The 18,816-nt window shown below is 35.0% G+C and overlaps 2 protein-coding genes across 3 annotated transcripts; both read right to left on the minus strand.

Annotated features, from left to right (window-relative positions):
• Window positions 1-268: 268 nt before the first annotated feature.
• LOC115562617 (uncharacterized) lies at window positions 269-17,111 on the minus strand. 2 transcript variants are annotated; one of them, XM_089257187.1, is made up of 6 exons: window positions 16,770-17,111; window positions 4,428-4,877; window positions 4,265-4,360; window positions 2,279-2,688; window positions 1,791-2,210; window positions 269-1,723 (listed from the first exon to the last, which is right to left on the minus strand). In XM_089257187.1, exons 2-6 carry the CDS (start codon window positions 4,860-4,862, stop codon window positions 1,390-1,392), a joined length of 1,695 nt encoding a protein of 564 aa, XP_089113313.1. In that variant the 5' UTR covers window positions 4,863-4,877; window positions 16,770-17,111; the 3' UTR covers window positions 269-1,389. The 2 variants fall into 2 exon arrangements, with proteins under 2 accessions (XP_089113313.1, XP_030240331.1); XM_030384471.2 differs by lacking the exon at window positions 16,770-17,111 and adding an exon at window positions 8,252-8,692.
• Window positions 16,999-18,552, minus strand: LOC108658247 (uncharacterized). The gene has a single exon (XM_018110902.3). It carries the CDS (start codon window positions 18,440-18,442, stop codon window positions 17,309-17,311), a length of 1,134 nt encoding a protein of 377 aa, XP_017966391.2. The 5' UTR covers window positions 18,443-18,552; the 3' UTR covers window positions 16,999-17,308.
• Window positions 18,553-18,816: the final 264 nt, after the last annotated feature.

Raw genomic sequence — 18,816 nt, forward strand, 5'->3', positions numbered from 1 at the left:
TCAATGAAGCTGTGCTCTAACACTGTTTATTCCAGTCAAAGTTTACATTTAACATCAGATATTATTTTGTTAGCAGCTGCAGCACCAGCTTAACAGTTCGCTTTACAGCTTGCAATCGCCATGTCCTGAAAATTCAACTTAACAGCCCTGCAAATGCTCTAGCTGTAGCTTAACAGTTTTATTTACTGTCTGTTAGTTAGCTGCAGCCTTTCATTTACCAGCTTGGAAAGTTCAATATTTATGCTCCCCCAACAATTAAAAATATGCATTTTATTTGTTATAAATGTTTTAATTTATATTTTAACTGGTTTATCACAAAAATGTATATTAGCTTAATATATAAATATGTTGTGTTGATTTTGTGGAAACTATGTTTGAATAGCAAACAAAAAAAGAATTGCTTTCAAAAACACAATTGAAATGTGGGCGCGGCTTTTATATAAATAATTGAATAAATTGTTTATAAATTAGGTTCGTTAAGTATAGGCTTAAGGTATACTGCGAACTGTATTCGCATTGAATACAAATTACACGAAAAAAAAATTTAAAATATACAAGTATAATAGGTATGTGTGTTGTATGTATGTGTGTGATCCTAAATTAATATTCGCCAAATAAACTTAGCTGTGCTGTATGGAGAGACGCATGCGTTTCATACGCTCACAATTTAAGATCTTAACGTGTTTCTATATATATATATATGTATATATATGTAAATATATATATGCTACAAACTACAAACATGCTCAGCTAGACTGACATTGACTGGTGCCTTTGTTAACGTTAACTCTACTCATTTCGAATATTTCTCTTTATCAATTGAAAAACTTCTCCAACTACTTGGCAACGTATGTATGTATGTATATGTGTGTCTCTGTGTGTATGCTATCGTAATCATAATCTCAAAACGTTCTCCATAATTTGTGTAAGATAATTGATACTGGCTTATGTATGTGGTACACAGATTATATAATATTTGGCTTGATTTTTCTCAGTTGTTTTGTTTTGTTTTAATACATGTACCGTTTGGAATAATGCGTGCTACTTTGAGAGACAAAATTGACTCGATTGTTTTTTTTTTTTTTTTTTTGCTTTTTGTTTTTTTGAAACGTTATCCTACATACTAAAAGACTTAAAACCTATGTACACAGTTTTCGGGGAAGAGTTTTGTTTTCTGGAGGGGGCCTTGAGCAAAAATGTGTGCAAAAAGGGCGCTAAATCTAATAAACTATATCGTTCGTGTCGTGTCTAACGTCTGTCCCTATATATATACGCATTTATATGCATATATATGTATATGTGTATGTATGTATACGCCTGGTTTGCATATGCATTGGCATTTGTGAATGGGTGTGATGTTTCCTTATGGCATAGACTTCAACTTGAGTTTTAGGAGGCGGCCTGTGATGCAGCTGCCGCCGCTGAGGTGCTAGCTGAGCTGACATCCTCGCAGATGGTATGCAGTTTCTCCATCTCGGAGCTAGTCACAATGTTGATGGAGCTAACCTTGGCACGTTGATAGGCCACCACCGTATTCTCGCCCAGACACTTGACACACACATAGCCAATGAGCACAGCGACGCCAACGGTGAGCACACGCACCAGCGGATCCACATACATTTGTATAATGGCCCAGGCTGTAGCGCCCGTCACACACATTAGCGTAATCAATATGACGGTCTTCATCCAATGCTGTATGGTGAATCCCTTGTCCCACTCGAGTCTACATAAAGGAGTTATGTTATGTTAAGAGTGGAACACGTGAAATAATTGATTTTGACTTTACTTACTTTTTGGATTTTTCGATTTCGTAGGGATGTGAGCAAACCTTGCAAGCCAGCTGCGCGTCGTTGTTGCTGCCACAGCTCTCGACTAGCCAACGCTTGAGGCACTCGTGGTGCACAGAGCTGACATCGCCGGTGCAGCGGCAGGGCTGAATGAGCGGTTCCGGTTTATCGCTGTCATAGCATATCCAGCAATCCTTTTTGCTCAGGAACGTCTGTCCCTCTTCGGGCGACAATTTGTTGCTGTCGGCATCGAGCGTGGGTATCGATGGATCGATTTGACGGGACAGCAGCTTGCGTGGATTCAATATCCAGAGCTGTTCAGGTGCCATAGAGTTCCACAGGCAGCAGGGAAACCACAAGGCGACGCCTATTTCGGCAATACGAAAGATGATATCATACCAGTTGCGCGAATGGACGGGCACTCTATATACCAGACGACGAACAGATAATTAGAGCTGGGATCACTTTCAAATTCAGATTGCACAACTTACTTGCCCTTCCATAAATCACCAAGCGTTTCGGACGTTAGAAATCCAACAATCACAATTAGCATTATGGCCTGGCTGAGCAGGCCGAGACGCGACTGATGGAGCTGCGAGGCATTCACGATTGCCTCGCTGGGCCCAAGTATTTTGCCCGTCTGGTCGTAGACAAAACCGCCACGTAGTTTAAAGAACACCTCCACGCCGTAAATCAGAAAGAAGATAACCACAATCAGCAGGAGCACAGCATAACAGCCATTGAAGATGTGCGCATAATCGCGACGTTCCGAATTTATCAGCGAGCTGAATACCTCAATGCCAAATAGGCTGTACAGGAAGAAGTTGAAGGCGACAAAACCTAGGAAGCTCTTCGACAGAAACTGCGACTTCTCCCAGCGTATGTCGCGCAAGTGAAATATCTAAAAAGAACAAAAAAAAAAAAAAGAGTAAGAATGAAAATATATATGTATGTATATTCCAACTTATTCGATACATACTTATATATAGGGTAAATAAGCTGGCAAGTGCGCATGTACGCGACTTTCAAACGTTCCCACCTAAGTTTAATTAATGGTCGCGATAAATTGCGGTTGCCTATCATTGCGATATGGCGAAGCGTTGAAAAAACAATTGTAATTGTGCATAGGAAAAAACTTCGAGTACATTCGCACTCAAATAATTGTTGCACTTGAGATTGTCGATGGCAAGCGGAAGAGCGCGAGAGCCACATCAAAATTTTGCCTCTCAACGGGAAGACTGCGAATTTCAATTGAGATAAGATTGGATCCATTTTGGTAAACAATGCTCACATGATGGCTAAGCATTTTCTCATTCCACTCGTGAGGCTCATAGTTAATTATTTCAAGATTAGATAGAAACAGTCGGGAGTACGCAATTTGCTAAAACAAAAGCTCTTTTATTCTGATTTTCTTTGCTTCTGTTTATCGGTAATCTTGAAGGCACTACTTTTATGGCAATATCTTGCCATGTTTAGCATGTTTATGCTTATCAATGCTTAGATTATGGTTAGTGCGTTGACAAAGTCTACCTAAGTCTGTATATAAAGTCGGTTAAGCTTCCGTATAATTTATTTGTTAAGCTAATTAGTTGCTATTAAGACATTTAGAATTAAGGAGAGAAATTAATTTGGTGTTAAAAAAAGTGTTTGGAACATACTCTAGGGATTACGCATGAGGTCATAGCACAGCGTAGATTTCGAAGGTGAGCATATATATCATAAATATAGATACTTGCTAAGAATTTAAAGCATATATCAAGTTTATTCAGTTACGATCATATAATCATTAAGGGAACTATCTGAGGGAAACCGCGAGCTTAAAGAAACTGAGTGAATCTGATTTATTTAACTAATTTAAATGCTCTAACAATTTGCATTTGAACAAATATTGCATATATTAATTGAAGCTTTATATATTTGAATTACCATAAAATTGATTGAAGGGAAAACTCTGAATAATTCTCAACTTGAATGAATCGAAATCCAGTTTTAAATGAGTAGAAAATGTGAAGATTATATATACTAAAAGCGAATATGAATACTTAATGTATTATAATCTTGTTTTCTGCATAGATAAAACATTCGATTTGCATGTTCTATACAATTAAATTTTCGCTGCTATTTAGTTATTAAAAATATTTAAAAAGTTTGGAAATATTAATATATAATTTGCATATTCACCTAATTAGCTAGGACCAAAGATATTTTGTAAATGATTTTTAAATAAAATCTACCATAATCTTGCTTGAAATGGAAATGAATCTCTCTATATATCATAATAAATTAAGCTTGATTTAAAAGAATATTATGATTATCATTATTTTATTATTATGGTTGTGTTTATTAATATTATTATTAATATTATTATATTAAAATTTAATTTTTTTTAAAGCTTTTGATCTATTTCTTTATTTTGATCACTATTATTCTGCCTCTAATTTGATTGCTCCAATTAACAAAACCTCGACTTGACTCACCTCGGCCCACATGCAGACGATGAGAGAGGCGCAGGTCATCAGCAGCGGATAATACGCGGACATCAGGGTGACTGCCCACTGGGGCTGCAGATCCAGCTGTGCGTAGCGAAAGAAATTAATTAAATAATATAAATTGTAAGTAATAATTGATTGCTTTACTTACAGGTGTGGTAAAGTAGGCCCCGCGCAGCGAAGAGGCCACAAAGACCATAAAGTAGAGCAACTTTTGAGTGGTGATGCGGCAGGCGCGCAGAATCGACGGCTGCTTGAGCCGCTGATACTCGGCGACAATGCAGATGAGCAGCTGAATGACCGAGACCAGAGCCACCACATAGAAGACGGTGGAGATGCCCGCATAGTAGGACAGATTGAAGAAGTCGCACTCATCGCCCGCATAGCGTATGTCACAGACGCAGGTGTTGTTCACGCAATCGCCACGGCCCGAGCAGCTGAGATCGTTTGCCGGCGTAAAGGGTCCATAAATGCCGCCGCCGGGCGCCTTGCTGTGGCCCGTCGAGCTGTGCATCTTGACTGCATCCAGCGGCGACTGCAGCACACGCTTCGAGCAACGCATCAAGGTGTGCAGGCTGGGTAACATTCTATATTAAATTAGCTGCAAATCGAATTCAAAGCAAGAGAAACAAGATATTAACACTATGGCATACTATTTGACAAGTTAATTAATAATTGATCAAGGCTGCAAAACGAAAAAGCCAATACAAAGCGAACAGCAACAATAACGACAACAACAACAACAACAACATTGACAAACACCCTTTTGTCATTTGAATAAACATTTGGGTCTCGTCTGGGGTCGCTAAAAACAAATGCAAATATATATAGTATATAAATATCTTCCTCTCTCTCTCTCTCTCTCTTTGTGTGTAGCAGACACAGTGCAAACAGACGCCAACTTAGGGGTATTCGAGCGGCAAACCAAAGGCTTTTCCATCTAAAACTAGCATGCAAACTCATAAATGTTATACACACAACCATATATATATATTTTTATGTTTCTGAATTCTTGGCAAATGCATAAAAAAATACATATAGAATTGTCTCTGGCTGTTTTCAAAGTAAATTCACATATTTATGCGAGTGTAAAAATTTTAGATTTTAATTTTTACCTATTTGAATACAATAGAAAATTTCTTCGATTTACTTAATTTATATTTTTAGAATAGCTTTCAAATTTTAGCTATCAAATTTTCTTTTACCTATACATTTAGTGTTTGTTGCTGAAAATATAGCTATAAATATATACTTATTCATTTTATTTTTCAAAGTTGTGTTGTTTCTCGAAATTATTTCGAATAATGCTTGATATTTCGCTAGATAGGTTTAAATAAAATAAATAAACATAAAAGCTTATAGCTTTATTTGTTAAACGCTCATATAGATCGTAAATCAATCAATTATTGTACTTTAGCAGAGCTATTTAATTTTTGGGAATATATAAATGACGTTTTCTTTTTTTTTTTTAAATTTTTTCCTCAACTTTGCTTCTTTGTATATTTTTCAATATTATTGTCGATCTCCAAAACAAACAAAAACATATATATATATATATAGTTAATATATTTATTATTTTTTTATGCTTCATGGTATACATTATTTTTAATACATTTAAATATCAAATATGCTTCCTGTTTTCATGTTTAACTTTTTAGTTTTTCGCTGCCATAAACATAGTTAAATGTAAATGCAGTAGCATACTAATTTTAATAATTATTAAGCATATATATTTTTTAATATTCATAACTTCTTTTTTATTTTTTTTGTTGTTTCACACATTTTTGCAGTAACAACACGTATCGCTAAAATTTATATTTATTAAAAATAAAAATAAAATTAAAATAACCTAACCTTCGTCTAAGACAACAACCCCACATTCATAGCCCAGACTTCAACCCTTGTCAGCATTGCTCGATTGTCTTACTAGACCAACTGGTCTAATTGGATAATTACTCCATGGACGAGTGCTAAATGAAAAATGCCACATTTCATTTTATTATTTCATTTGTTTCGAATAAAATTCAAAGTTTTCATTGAAAGCAATTCGTTCAACTGTCTATTCTCTCAATTTAGTTGTCATAAATAAATAGTTCAGGAAACGAATATAAACAACTATATGCGATATTATATATAGCATATATAGATTTTACTTTAACATAAAGGAAAGTGAATGTTCTCTGAAGATTTCCCACTTTTCTCTACACTTTGTCTATAAAGATCTACAACTCGTGCTAAGTTGAGTACCCCTCTTGATGGGAATTTAAGTGAGTGCACGGGTCTTGTGGGTCGCAACGCCGACTGCATAACATCCATCAACGAGGGCCGCGAAAGCCCAGACGGCGAGTGTCTTACTTGTGGCTTAGCAGTATTAGCATTGCAACGATTGCCCCAGGCCCATCCATCAAAATATGTGCAAACAAACTGAATGGAGGGTGCATATATACACACATATATATGTATATGTATGTGGATCGATATAAATGTCGTCGTTGACAGCCACAACTGGAATTGACAGCGGGCGACAAACAAAAGAACAACAAACAATCAACTGACCAATCAATTCAGTACGTTCTTCCACACAAACACACACACACACACACACCCATATATACACACACTCAATATTGGCCAATTGAAATGCATGAGACGTGTCCGATTCGCAAGCATCAGCAAAAAGGGCTAAGCTTGAGCCGCAGATGAGTTAAGCATGTCACGCGCCTTATTTCAATTAAGTATAATTGTAATTATTATTATTGTTTATATTGTTATTGCTTTTGCGATACGCTAGAGCGTTTCCTTGCGCACCGCCTCTTTCTATTGCTTTTCACTGATAAGAATAAGTACGTGTGTCGTCCAGTCACAGGTCTTACCTAATGTTAATGCACGTTTAATGGCCGACAATTTCCTCTTTTGGCCGTAGGGGAAATGGTTAAAGCACCCGAGGTACTGAAAAAGGCTACTTGCAGAATTTGGAGAGGCGTATGCTTATGATAGAAGTCCATTCTTTTCATTTCTATATAATATATGTATATATAAATGTAAATAAATATTTATAAGGGGAAATATAAAAGATTAGATAGATATATTTGAGATTAAACAAATCATTTGCTCTTAGATAAGACTGCACTTTTTCTCAGCCCTTCATAAATCAATGTCATGTGATTTCAAATCAACAAATATATTTTACTATACTTTCTTTGTTTAACTTTATTTTTTTGTATGAGCATGAATGTAACCCTAATTATTTCAATCAAATCTGACATATATATAAAAAAGATTTATGTACAGTATAATCTTGCCCAATTCAAAGTTGCAACCACAGAGGAAATATCCAAATGTTTTACACAATTTTTTTTTTGTACTATATAAATGTAACACAATTTTTTTCAATAAAAAATATTCCATAAAATAAAAATCATTTGTATAGGTCGAGATCTCGCCCAATGCATGGCCACAATCAGAAAATTTACACAGAATTTCCTTTATATATTTCCATTTTTATTTCGATATTTGGCAACACTTTTAAGCACGGTGAAACCCTCTAAAAATGGCCAGAAATTTTGTTTTTTTATATTTGCGTTTGCTTTTGCTTTCTAGAACAACTTTAGTATAGCCGACTAGCGATAAGATAAACGAAACGAGCGAAAGACAAAGCACAGCAACTGTTTCAATTGCAAAAGGCTTTTTTCTTTTTGCAACTGTATACCCTATAATAAAGGGCCGCCACTGGCCTATGGTTAAACTGCTTATTGGACCGGAAATATTTACATATATTGCTCGTTAAATAGACCCCAATGCGAGGCCAAAGGGCGAATATGATTATAAGACCAGAGTGGCGAACAACTATAGAGAAAAACAGACAGAAAGAGAGGAGGAGGAGGAGGAGGAGGAGGAGGAGGAGGAGGAGAGAGAGAGAGAGAGAGAGAGAGAGAGAGAGAGAGAGAAAAGGTAAAGATAGTTCGTAACACCCACCGTGTAATGCATTTTTGACCATGTGTCAATTGCTGCTTAACTCATAATAAGACTCGTAGTACTCAATATATAGATATATAGAGACGCTTGCAGCGTCCCTGACATTTTAACTAGACTGTTGCGTCTATTATTTAGCTGGCTTTTCACATTACAAGAAGCCCAAGTGTCGAAAATAGCGCGCACGCACACACACACCCACACACACACACACACAGACACAGTGAATTTTTGTTTTTATTATTTCTGATATTTTATATGTACATATATGTATATGTATTTTCTATAGATACTGTCGGCACCGTGTATACTATTTATGAGTTTGTTTGCTTGTCGATTCGGTTTGTGTTTGTGCCGTAGTTAGATAACGCGTGCCAACGCACCGGAGCCGATCATAGCGCGACGCCGACTCTGACTATACTAAATCAAAAGACACGAGAGCGAGAGCGAGAGAACCTATTGCGATCCAGACTGTTAACGAACGAGTATCTCTCATGCCCAGCTGTGCGTAGCGCAGCAGCAAGCGCTCTGTTAACTGCGCTGCAACTCGCGCTGGTGATGCGCACCTTTACGTATACGTATATATATAAATATAAATATATTATGTAAACAGTGCTTACTCATGCACATTCATTAAGGCAAATGTGAATTGTAATTTGAATTTTAACTAGGTACCTATGTGTAAGTATTTTCGGTTTTTATTATTTACTTTAAATCTTAATTATAGTCTCAATTATTGAATTGATATATTTTCTGCTAAAGTTTCAGAAATTGTATAAGTCTACAGCTCTAACATTACTTAAATTTGTAATTGTAGTTTGATATATTAAATATATTTTATACATTTTATTATATAGTTAAAAATTTTTATTTTCAAAACATATATATTTATAAATTTATTTAATATATTTATTTTTAATAATTTTTATTCTCTTAAAACTATTTTTTAACTTTAAAAAACTTCCACGGCTCAGTTTGTAACTATTGCTTTGGGCATTTGTCACACTGTTATCATTCTGTTAACACATGCTCATTTCTGATCAGCACTGCTAACGGCATTAACTTTAACAGCGATTGACGTTCTCAAGCAGTGCTCACCGAAGAGCACGTTGCGTATACGTCATAGCAAGCAGTGCAAAAGAACATATGTATGTATATACATATGCGAGCAAAAAAGCCTATGAAAAAGCATGTTTCACAATTGCTAAAAAACAATTAATTAACGTTAAATACACACATGTGCGTGTATATGTGTGTATAGATGTTCATATTCAAATATATATACATATACATATGTTATAGTACATATGTATATGCGCACATCGTTTATTAAAGGCGCGTCGCTTCTGTAAACAAAAACCGTTTGGCTGTTCAAATAAAATTGAAATAAATTTAAGCGTTGGATCAGCAGGCGGTACAAATTGTATACATATATATATACAAACATACATACGGTCTGATATAAAGATAACTGTCCATGTCTGTCTTCATGTTTTTTTCTCTCTCTCTCTCCTTTGCTCTGGCGTCAATTAAAACCGAGCCTGCGTTTATAATAAATTATGGCAAATAATTGCCAAAAATTGTGAGTAATTATTGTATATATATATTGCTGTAGGCTGTATCTAAACTGAGAGGGTAGCAGAAGCAACCATTTTAATTGAACAACTGTTTAACCCATTTATAAGTGTATCAGAATTTAACGATTGTACTTAATGTTTATAGCCAGCTATATATAATTATTTGCATCTGCTGTTAAATACTGCTAAAGTGCTTAGCACTGTTTTGTTTTCCTTTTTTCTATTGCAACTTAATGGTTTATTCGTTGCAGAGACTAAATACATGTTTTGCGATTTTAGACCAATTTAAAATAAAATATAAGCAACAGCTGCTCTCAACGATTGTTCATATTTCAGTGATTGTTTCTCTCCTCCATAAGGCAGAAGAGAGTTTAAAAAAAAACAAAAGCGAAACAATCAAAGCAAAAACTAGTTTGTGGCGCCCGCAGCCAAGTTACAATAGACTGGTTTTCTGTGATTGAGAGGGGTTGTGTCGTTCAGGGACCACAGTTGAACGTACGATCGTGAGAGCTCTTCAATATTTACACATGCTGATAGTGCAGACAGATATACATATAAGTGTATGTATATATACACAAATTTATGGATCTTGTCACGATACCACAACTTGAAAAGCATGAAGTGTGCACGTTTCTTCAGCGTTGCGAATTGTTTTTCTTTCATTTCACAATTAGCATAGCTCTAAAAATTCATAGCACACGACTGCAGACAATTAATGATTAATAATTAAATTAGTCTGAACGTTTTGGTGAACGTGACAACACGCAGCCAATAGAAATTCGTCACTTAGATATCCATATAAAACATTTACAAAGTGGAAGCCCAAGTTCGTGTAAAGGGCGTACTCAAATACGCCCTCAAAGGCGAGCCCCATTGAGGGGCGTGATATACGTATTCGTAATTATTAATTTAATTAGAATTCCAGTGTCGCAACTGAAATCTATAACTATATCATTGAGCCTTAATTGGGTTAATTGCTTAAGCAACTGCCAAGAGTTCAAGCTTTAGCCTTAAATTTATTTTAAAATACTTAAACTACTCTAAATTTTCCATTTCATTATATTTATCTGTATTAGGTTTATGCTCAGTCTTTTTTAAAGGAGCGGTCAGAGTGTATGTGAATAACACTTGCATGCTATACCTCCCATCCCATAAAGTTTATATATTTATATATGTACAAGGTATTCCCTATCAAGATCAACAGCTGTGTCGATTTAGCACTGTTTACTGTTCGCAAAGAGAATATCTCGATATATGTATGAAAGATCTCATTTAACCTAAAATTAGATCATATTCTAAAAAACAAAATAAATTATAACCGTGTATTTTGTTTTCTCTCCGTCAAAAATCGAGCTCTGATCTCTGATCCTCTGTCTTTGCTTTACTTTTTAGTATTTACTTTTTAGACCTGAGTACCTGAACTATCTTTCGTTTCATTTCACATTAAATTTATTTTTAGATACTTTTAAATATATACCATTTTATCAGCAACGTCTGTTGACATAGACCGTCATAGACCTTATCATCTCTGCACACGTCTAGTTCTAATGCACTCTCTGGCACTCTTTTTTTCCTTATCTCCCTGTCTCATTTTATTTATCTATACTTCATTTATTAATGCTGGCTTTGATTTATAAATATACAATTGATATACTTATGATCCTCAAATATTTCACAAGACCCCCAATAAATAATAGTGAAATTACGAACACTATCTAACAGCTGTCCCTTAAAAAAAAACCTCTCCCGCTATACCTGAAATATGCACACGGCGAGTCAATTAATTGCCAGTTAGCTGCTATTAGTGTTCATTAAAAGAACAGCTCAGTTGTATACAAAACAAAGGTGTTTACTGGACTGTCAAGAAGATGCAAATAAATTGCCAAACAGATGGAATAAGCTCAAATTGACGGAACGCTAAGTGATGCCTATTAACAGCTGTTGAACATATATTTTTGGTTTTCTGTTTTCCATTTACATATTTCCTATTTTTTGTATACAACATAAACAGTTGCGAGTGTACATAGCCCTATCAGCCTCACATAGAAAGAGAACATATGTTATTTGTAAGGCCAACAGATAAGAATCAACACTCTAGGGGTTAAAGGCAAACTCTGACGTTGCTTGATGACTCGAAATATGTAACTAAACCGATTTTTTGTAGTTTTTTTTTTTTATAACTTCTGTTAGGCCACATGACGAAGTGTTAGCCAGGGAATTCTAATATTCTTATCAATATATTGCATAGCTGACTCAACAAACCAATAAAATGTTGATAAGATTGGTAAAAACTTTAACAACAGCCTTGAAATATCAGCCGCATGGATCATACGCACATATAATTATATATGTATATAAGATAATATATATATATATATATATATATATGTATATAAGATAATATTAATATTATTCTTCTATATATTATTACAAACACACCCTCTACGTTTGTTAAGCTAGTTATGTTAGCCTAACAATTTCTTGATTTTTGCATATAAATGTTAAATGTAACATGAGTGCTACGAAAAATCTCTCTATTGCTTAACAGCATAACGCAATTACTTGATTACATTTTATATTTACTGTAATAAACAAACAATTCTATGCACATTTCACAGCTATAAAAGGGTTCGCTCACGGTTGACACCAGACATGTTAACCCTGTATGGTCTTAACGTCCCATTATAGATTTTACACTTAGAGATAAAATAAACATTCGAGCAATAACATTTTGCTGTCCATAAAAATAGCAAATCATTTTGCAGGGGGCCCCAAACAAGCACCACCAAAAGCAGCGATATGAAAGTTTTGTATGTTGCTGATTATGCCGGGTAACATATATATATGTATATAGTTATAATAATCAATACGTTCTTTAGAAGTTCAACTCATGCAATTTAGCTACACTTGAACGCATGCAAATCAAAAATTTTGACTAATCGAATGATCTAAATTCTATTTAAATACTCACAATACTGCGAATAGACTCATTTGTTGTTTCATTAGAGCGAAGTGCGCAGATTCTTACGAAGCGGAGACAAGTTAGTGTTAGTTAGCAAAGACTCAACGTCAGCTGCAAAAGAGTCATGTTAGCTATATGTACACAAGCAAAACTTTACAAATATCGTGGTAAGGTAACAAAAGAGAGTAGTCCAGAGAGTAGTCTAAATGGAAAAGGATGCGTTATACTTTTGCAGATATTATAAGAGAAGTTTATTCATACATATCTAGAAAATGGAACGATACCTAAAAATTTCTTGAAATATGTATATTTACGCTTCAAATGTGTTCTCTAGTTTATCAAATTAGTGTTTCAATTGAGATTGATTATGACTTCTATCTGTAGATCTATGATTCGTAATTAATTCTAAATAATGTACTTTTCGTAAATGCTTTACATTTACTTTCAAGAAAGACACTTAACACAGACTTTGTATTTCATAATCTTAAGAGCTAGCAAAATAAACAGAAAATATGCTTATATCGCATACTTTCACTTGACATAGTTTAGGAAAACACTGACAGAATACTATTTAGCTATTTTCACATACAAATAAAATAAAATAAAAATGTTTCTGATGAAAATAAAAAGAGTCCAGTATTAAGATTTCGCAAATACTTATAATTTTTGCTGAGCATAGATGTTATAGTATATTATTATAATATATATAATTATTAGTAACCTAGAAAACATAATATGGTTTTTAGAAAGATGTATTCTTGCCAAAGAGTAAGAGTAGATAAGAAAATATGATTCTAAGTTACCATAAATTTGCTTTGCTTTGCTTTTATTATGAATAATAATAACGCTTTGAAGTATACGGCATAGTTATAAACTGTCAATGCAATTAATTTGTTAAAAAATTATCTAGATTTTACAAATATTACAATTTGAGTTTCATTTTTAATTTAAATGCAAATTTATCATTTTTAAATTTTAATTGCATTATAATATGTCCTTGAAATAAATACATTCAACAGACTTTTAGAGGCTCCTGTTATATTTGTTAACATAATACTTAACATAGGTTTATGTGTTGTGATTCGCACCTGTTGAATCCTCTTTAATTTCTGAAACCAAGATTCAATATTAAATTTAATTTCTTTGATAAATTTAAATTGCTCTAAATATTTTAGGTATGGGTTTCCATTTTCATAGAGTAATAATCCTATTAAAGTTGTTTGTAATCCAATTCCCATTTGCAGCATCCAGAATAAAATATGTGTGCATGCTCCAAATGTCATATGTTACGCTGGCCCACGCACGAAAATACCATAAAATCAATACTGACGCTTTGGCAGATGGAAAAGGAGTAGGCGGATGCCTACGAGCAGCCGCACGTAATTTTATACGGCAGAGGGCCGCCTAAGTAAGTGAGCGAGCGAGTTACATTTACATTTCTACATGAGACCTCAGGTCTAGGTATTCAATTTTTCATTGTGTTCCCTGTGTTATGCCGAGGTGATACGCATATTGTTTGTATACACGCGTGTCGTCGGCATCTTGTGAAGCGCAAAGAGAGGCGCGCGTAATGCAAATGTACATTAATTGTGCGAGAATTTTTCAGTTCCTCATCGCTGTTGTTGTTTATGTTTATTTATTTATTTTTTTTTATATATAAGAATATATACATAGCAGATTCACTTATTGCTGTGCACTGACCTGCCCTCAAATTGCAAATTGCAAGCGTTGCAGCTAAATCATAAGCGTAAACAACAAATCATGTTGAGCATATTTATACACATACACACACACATATACACATTCCCCACATTTGTGTGAGAGTGTGTTTGTGTAATCAATTAAACTGATTCAATCATATTTAAGTGAAATGCCTCTGTGAGCGGGATGTCGGGTGAGCATTGCGTGTGACGCGCAATTGGAAAGTGAAAATCGCTTTTGAACTGCTGACAACTACCTATAGCAAAGCGTTCTACTTATATGACTGAGAGATTTTGCCAAATCATATAAGAGGTATACAAATTTAATTTGCTATTAATAATCTGTTGATATAAAACATAATATATAATTTAATAAATACTTGTGTCATAAAAAAGTTAATACTTTTCCATCTGCCTAGATGCCTTTGGAATACAAACATCTCTCTTATATAAGACTATATAGCCTCTGATGCATATATGTATATTATGATAAATGCTATAATTAATTCTATTTTCATTTGCTCGTGTGTTTCTTCTTTAAGAATATGCCTAGAGTACATTTTTATATAAGATCTGCACAATAAGTTGAACTTTAGCCAAAATTTGCATCTATTAATTTCTACTATTCTAGTAAATATTTCTAAATTTCTAATATAAGCTATAGCCAAAAAGGGTTTCTATTAATTTCAGATATTTTTATATCTCTTAAAAATTTAATGAGAATTTCCGATTCGAATGAATTTGTTTTAAGTTAGCAGTTAAGCTAATATTCAGCGTAGATGGTCAAGTTCTATGCTATAATATAATGTTTATCCCTATCATCCAAATGACCGTTGAGTGATTAAAATACTGTTGGCTATTTATAAAATGCATTTGCGCATTACAAAAAGGAACAAAATTCACAATAATATGTATGATTCATAGTCAGTAAAGTTACACTAATCTATTGATTGCTATTTATTTAAAGGTAAAGTATTTATATTTATAATTCACACTCATAATTCAAAAATAATATTTGAAACTTAGATATATTACGAAATATGTCAAATATAGTTTCTTAGCAATTTTATTTATTTTACGCGCAAATTTAACATACATTTGTCACATAATTAGCTTTTGCGAAATAGTAAAAAAGTCCCATCTAAATAATATTTAAAACTATTAATTGCTCAGTATTTAAATAGCTTAAAGCCTTGTCGAAAGCCGAAGATTTATTATATATTTAAATATGAGCTATTACCAATAATAAATATTACTTCGTGCATTGTGAAAACTCACGATTCGCACAGTTTAGCCTATTTCTAATAAAGATCAGGTTACTATGTAAATAGGCTAGCGCTGGCCGACATCTGTGCTCGGCTATTAAGACTACCTAGAGTAGTAGTTGCTTTTCGCTCTTGCCTCACTCTGTTATTGTTTGTCATAAGCGAAAAACGTTTGGCTCGGTGCACGCGCACCTAGACTGAACAACTGAACGTACGACCAGTTATTTGGGTGCATGTAAATAGATAAAGTTCGCCGTGAAGTCAAATGAAAAGAGTTGCGCAGTTATCGTGTGGAAGAGGGAGAGCCAACGAACACTAAGCTACAAGCAGATAGAACAGTAATTACGCTGTAGAGAAGGCCGCACTAAATGACAACAATAAATTCACAGTGAAGAGCGAGGCAAAAGCTAATTTGGAAGTGAATGAACGCATTTGCACACATGCACACATATGCACACACACACATACATATACGCTGACAAACCTTAGCCCATTGGGGGTTGGTTGGCATTCCGATTTCGTAGTCAAGCGTTTCAGCCTTTTGGCATTTCATTATTTGCTTATAATCAGCGACTTTCAGCTCTAACTTCATATGCTATTAAATTTATTCTAATTATAAAATTCGCCATAGTTTGGCGGTGCTCTTTTTTATGATCGCTAATAACCGTTTCCATGTTAACAGAATATCTATGTGAGCAGTTTGAAGTCTGTTATGACTGCGAATGAATGTCCGTAAACGGGTTGAAGTCTGTTATGACTTTGGATAAATGTACGCAGCGCACGAGTGCATTTTGAGTACATTTGCACCTAAACGGCGCCAACAGCTGAGGTAAGCAAAAATTGAAAAAACACAACACTTATGTAGGCTTTGCAATGAGTATGACTAAGAATTTGTATTGTTGTTTGTTGGCCCACCTGCATCGACGATAGTGATTGAGTCATGGGGCGCACGCGACCCCAACAATTTGATACGCATTTATTAAATGCATGTCTGCATTTGATTTATCAATCACTCACCTGGTTCAAAATATATTCCAAATTAAATAGATAGATGGCGAATTATGCAGCAGAAAACAAGGTGCACATAAAAACACACACACGCGCGCGCTTACACACTCACATATGTATGTACGTATGCTGTGTATGTATATATTTTTATTTATATACTAACGTCACAGTTCGCGTTATTATTTTATTATTTTTTTTTATATTGCAAATTAATTTATTACAAAAATAGCCTGCGCTAGTTTCTTAATTGCATTTTTCACATTTTTTGTTATTGTTATTTATTTGTTTTAATGACTTTCGCAGTCCCGATTTATGTTGTATTCTCTTTTTCTGACGCAGCTAACTTTGCAGTGGGGTGCTGTAATGCGGTTGGTTCACCATAGACTAACAGCGCGTTGCTATGTTGGAACTCAAAAGAGACTGTGGATGGTTAATAATCGATTACTTTCGATAGACGCGGAAAATTTGAAAACGCCAAGTAATACTAACATAAATTTTATTTATTTACTATGTATTAAAGCATTATTTTACATTTTTGGAATGTCTTTTTATGGTAATGAATGAATTCGGCTATGTTTTTCTAGATACTCTCTGCGGGTGAAGCTCTTCATGCACTCCAAGCACTGAAAAGGCCGTTCTCCCGAATGAGTGAGAATGTGATTGACCAAATGGCTGCTCTGCGTAAAGGCCATGTCACAATGTGGACACTGATAGGGTCTGTTACCAGAATGGACACGTTTATGCCGCTCCAGATTAACACTTTGGGTAAACGCTTTTGGACAGTGCATGCACTTGTACGGCCTTTCGCCGGAGTGAACCCGGCTGTGCCGCTGCAGATCTGCGCGATTCGAAAATGTCTTGGGGCACAGGCAACACTTGAAGGAACGTTCACCAGAATGGGCGCGTATGTGCTCTTGCAGATACCATTTGCTAGTGAAGGCCTTTGAGCATTCTGTGCACTTGTATGGTCTATTGATGTGGCCATGCCGCTCCAGCTCCTGCCATGCACGCAAGTGAATGCGTATGTGATTGGCCAGATGATTACTCTGAGTAAAGGTCTTCGCACACTCGAGGCACTTATAAGGGCGCTCTCCTGTGTGAACTCTCATATGCTTGTCCAGGTTGCAGCTCTGATTGAAGGTCTTTTGGCAGTAAATGCAGGAATAGGGTCGCTCGCCAGAATGAATCCGAATATGCCTCTTTAGGCTGCCTTGGTTGGTGAAAGCCTTTGAGCAAACGGGACATATCTGCGCTTTGTCTAATTTGCTTGGTTGCAATTTGACTGGTTCATGGAGCTGTTCACTTGTGTTTGAGTTGGCTATCGGTTCTATGAACTCCTCCTCCTCGCTCTTTATGTGAACTTTTTGCTCCTCTTCCTCTTTTTCCTTAGCCTCTACTTTTATGGTGCACTCCGGATATTGCCACGCCTCGCGCAGCAGCTGGCAGAAGTGTTGATAGCTCTGCTCGCATCTTCGTTTGAAACGATATGCGTTCTGCGTTTCCAGCACGCAGGATAAACAAATTTGTTTGGGAAACGGATCGTCGCGTCTCACCAGACAGTCAACGCATTCGTTTAGCATCTCGGCTAGACAGGGCTCGGATTCGTCGGATTGGTCGCGCTTCGCGAATATATCCACTAGAGTAACAGCGCTGCTTGTGCAAACGCGACAAACTTCATCCATTTTAAATGGAAAGTCAAAGATTTGAAAATTCTCTATTTGTTTATGTTTTCTTTCTATATCAATACATATTGTAAGCTGCAGTCAGGTTATCAGCAAATACCTAAAAATATACTAGTGGTGCATTAGTAAAAATACGACGAGCTGTATTTTTCTACTCAGTATCGATAACGATTATATTTATTTTATTTTTAAATAGAGTTTTTTAATGTTTTTATTTATCATTGTAATTAAGAAGGTTTTACAATTTTAAGATTCACAAGTTATATATTATTTACCACATTTAGCTTGCAACTAATATTGTGCTTATTTAATGAAATGTCATCGAACATATCGAATAATGCGGCGAAGTTTGGTTAACAGTGCAACATGTTCCT

Source organism: Drosophila navojoa, chromosome 3, assembly GCF_054131105.1.
Source record: "Drosophila navojoa isolate 15081-1374.11 chromosome 3, UAZ_NAV_1.0, whole genome shotgun sequence".
Classification (NCBI taxonomy): domain Eukaryota; kingdom Metazoa; phylum Arthropoda; class Insecta; order Diptera; family Drosophilidae; genus Drosophila; species Drosophila navojoa.

Coding starts and splice junctions, on each gene's coding strand:
- LOC115562617 (XM_089257187.1), bottom strand. CDS start 4,862: ATGTTACCCAGCCTGCACACCTTGATGCGTTGCTCGAAGCGTGTGCTG. Junction 2,689..4,264: donor TCGTCTGCATGTGGGCCGAG/GTGAGTCAAGTC, acceptor TGTTCTTTTTAG/ATATTTCACTTGCGCGACAT. Junction 1,724..1,790: donor GAAATCGAAAAATCCAAAAA/GTAAGTAAAGTC, acceptor TCCTTTATGTAG/ACTCGAGTGGGACAAGGGAT.
- LOC108658247 (XM_018110902.3), bottom strand. CDS start 18,442: ATGGATGAAGTTTGTCGCGTTTGCACAAGCAGCGCTGTTACTCTAGTG.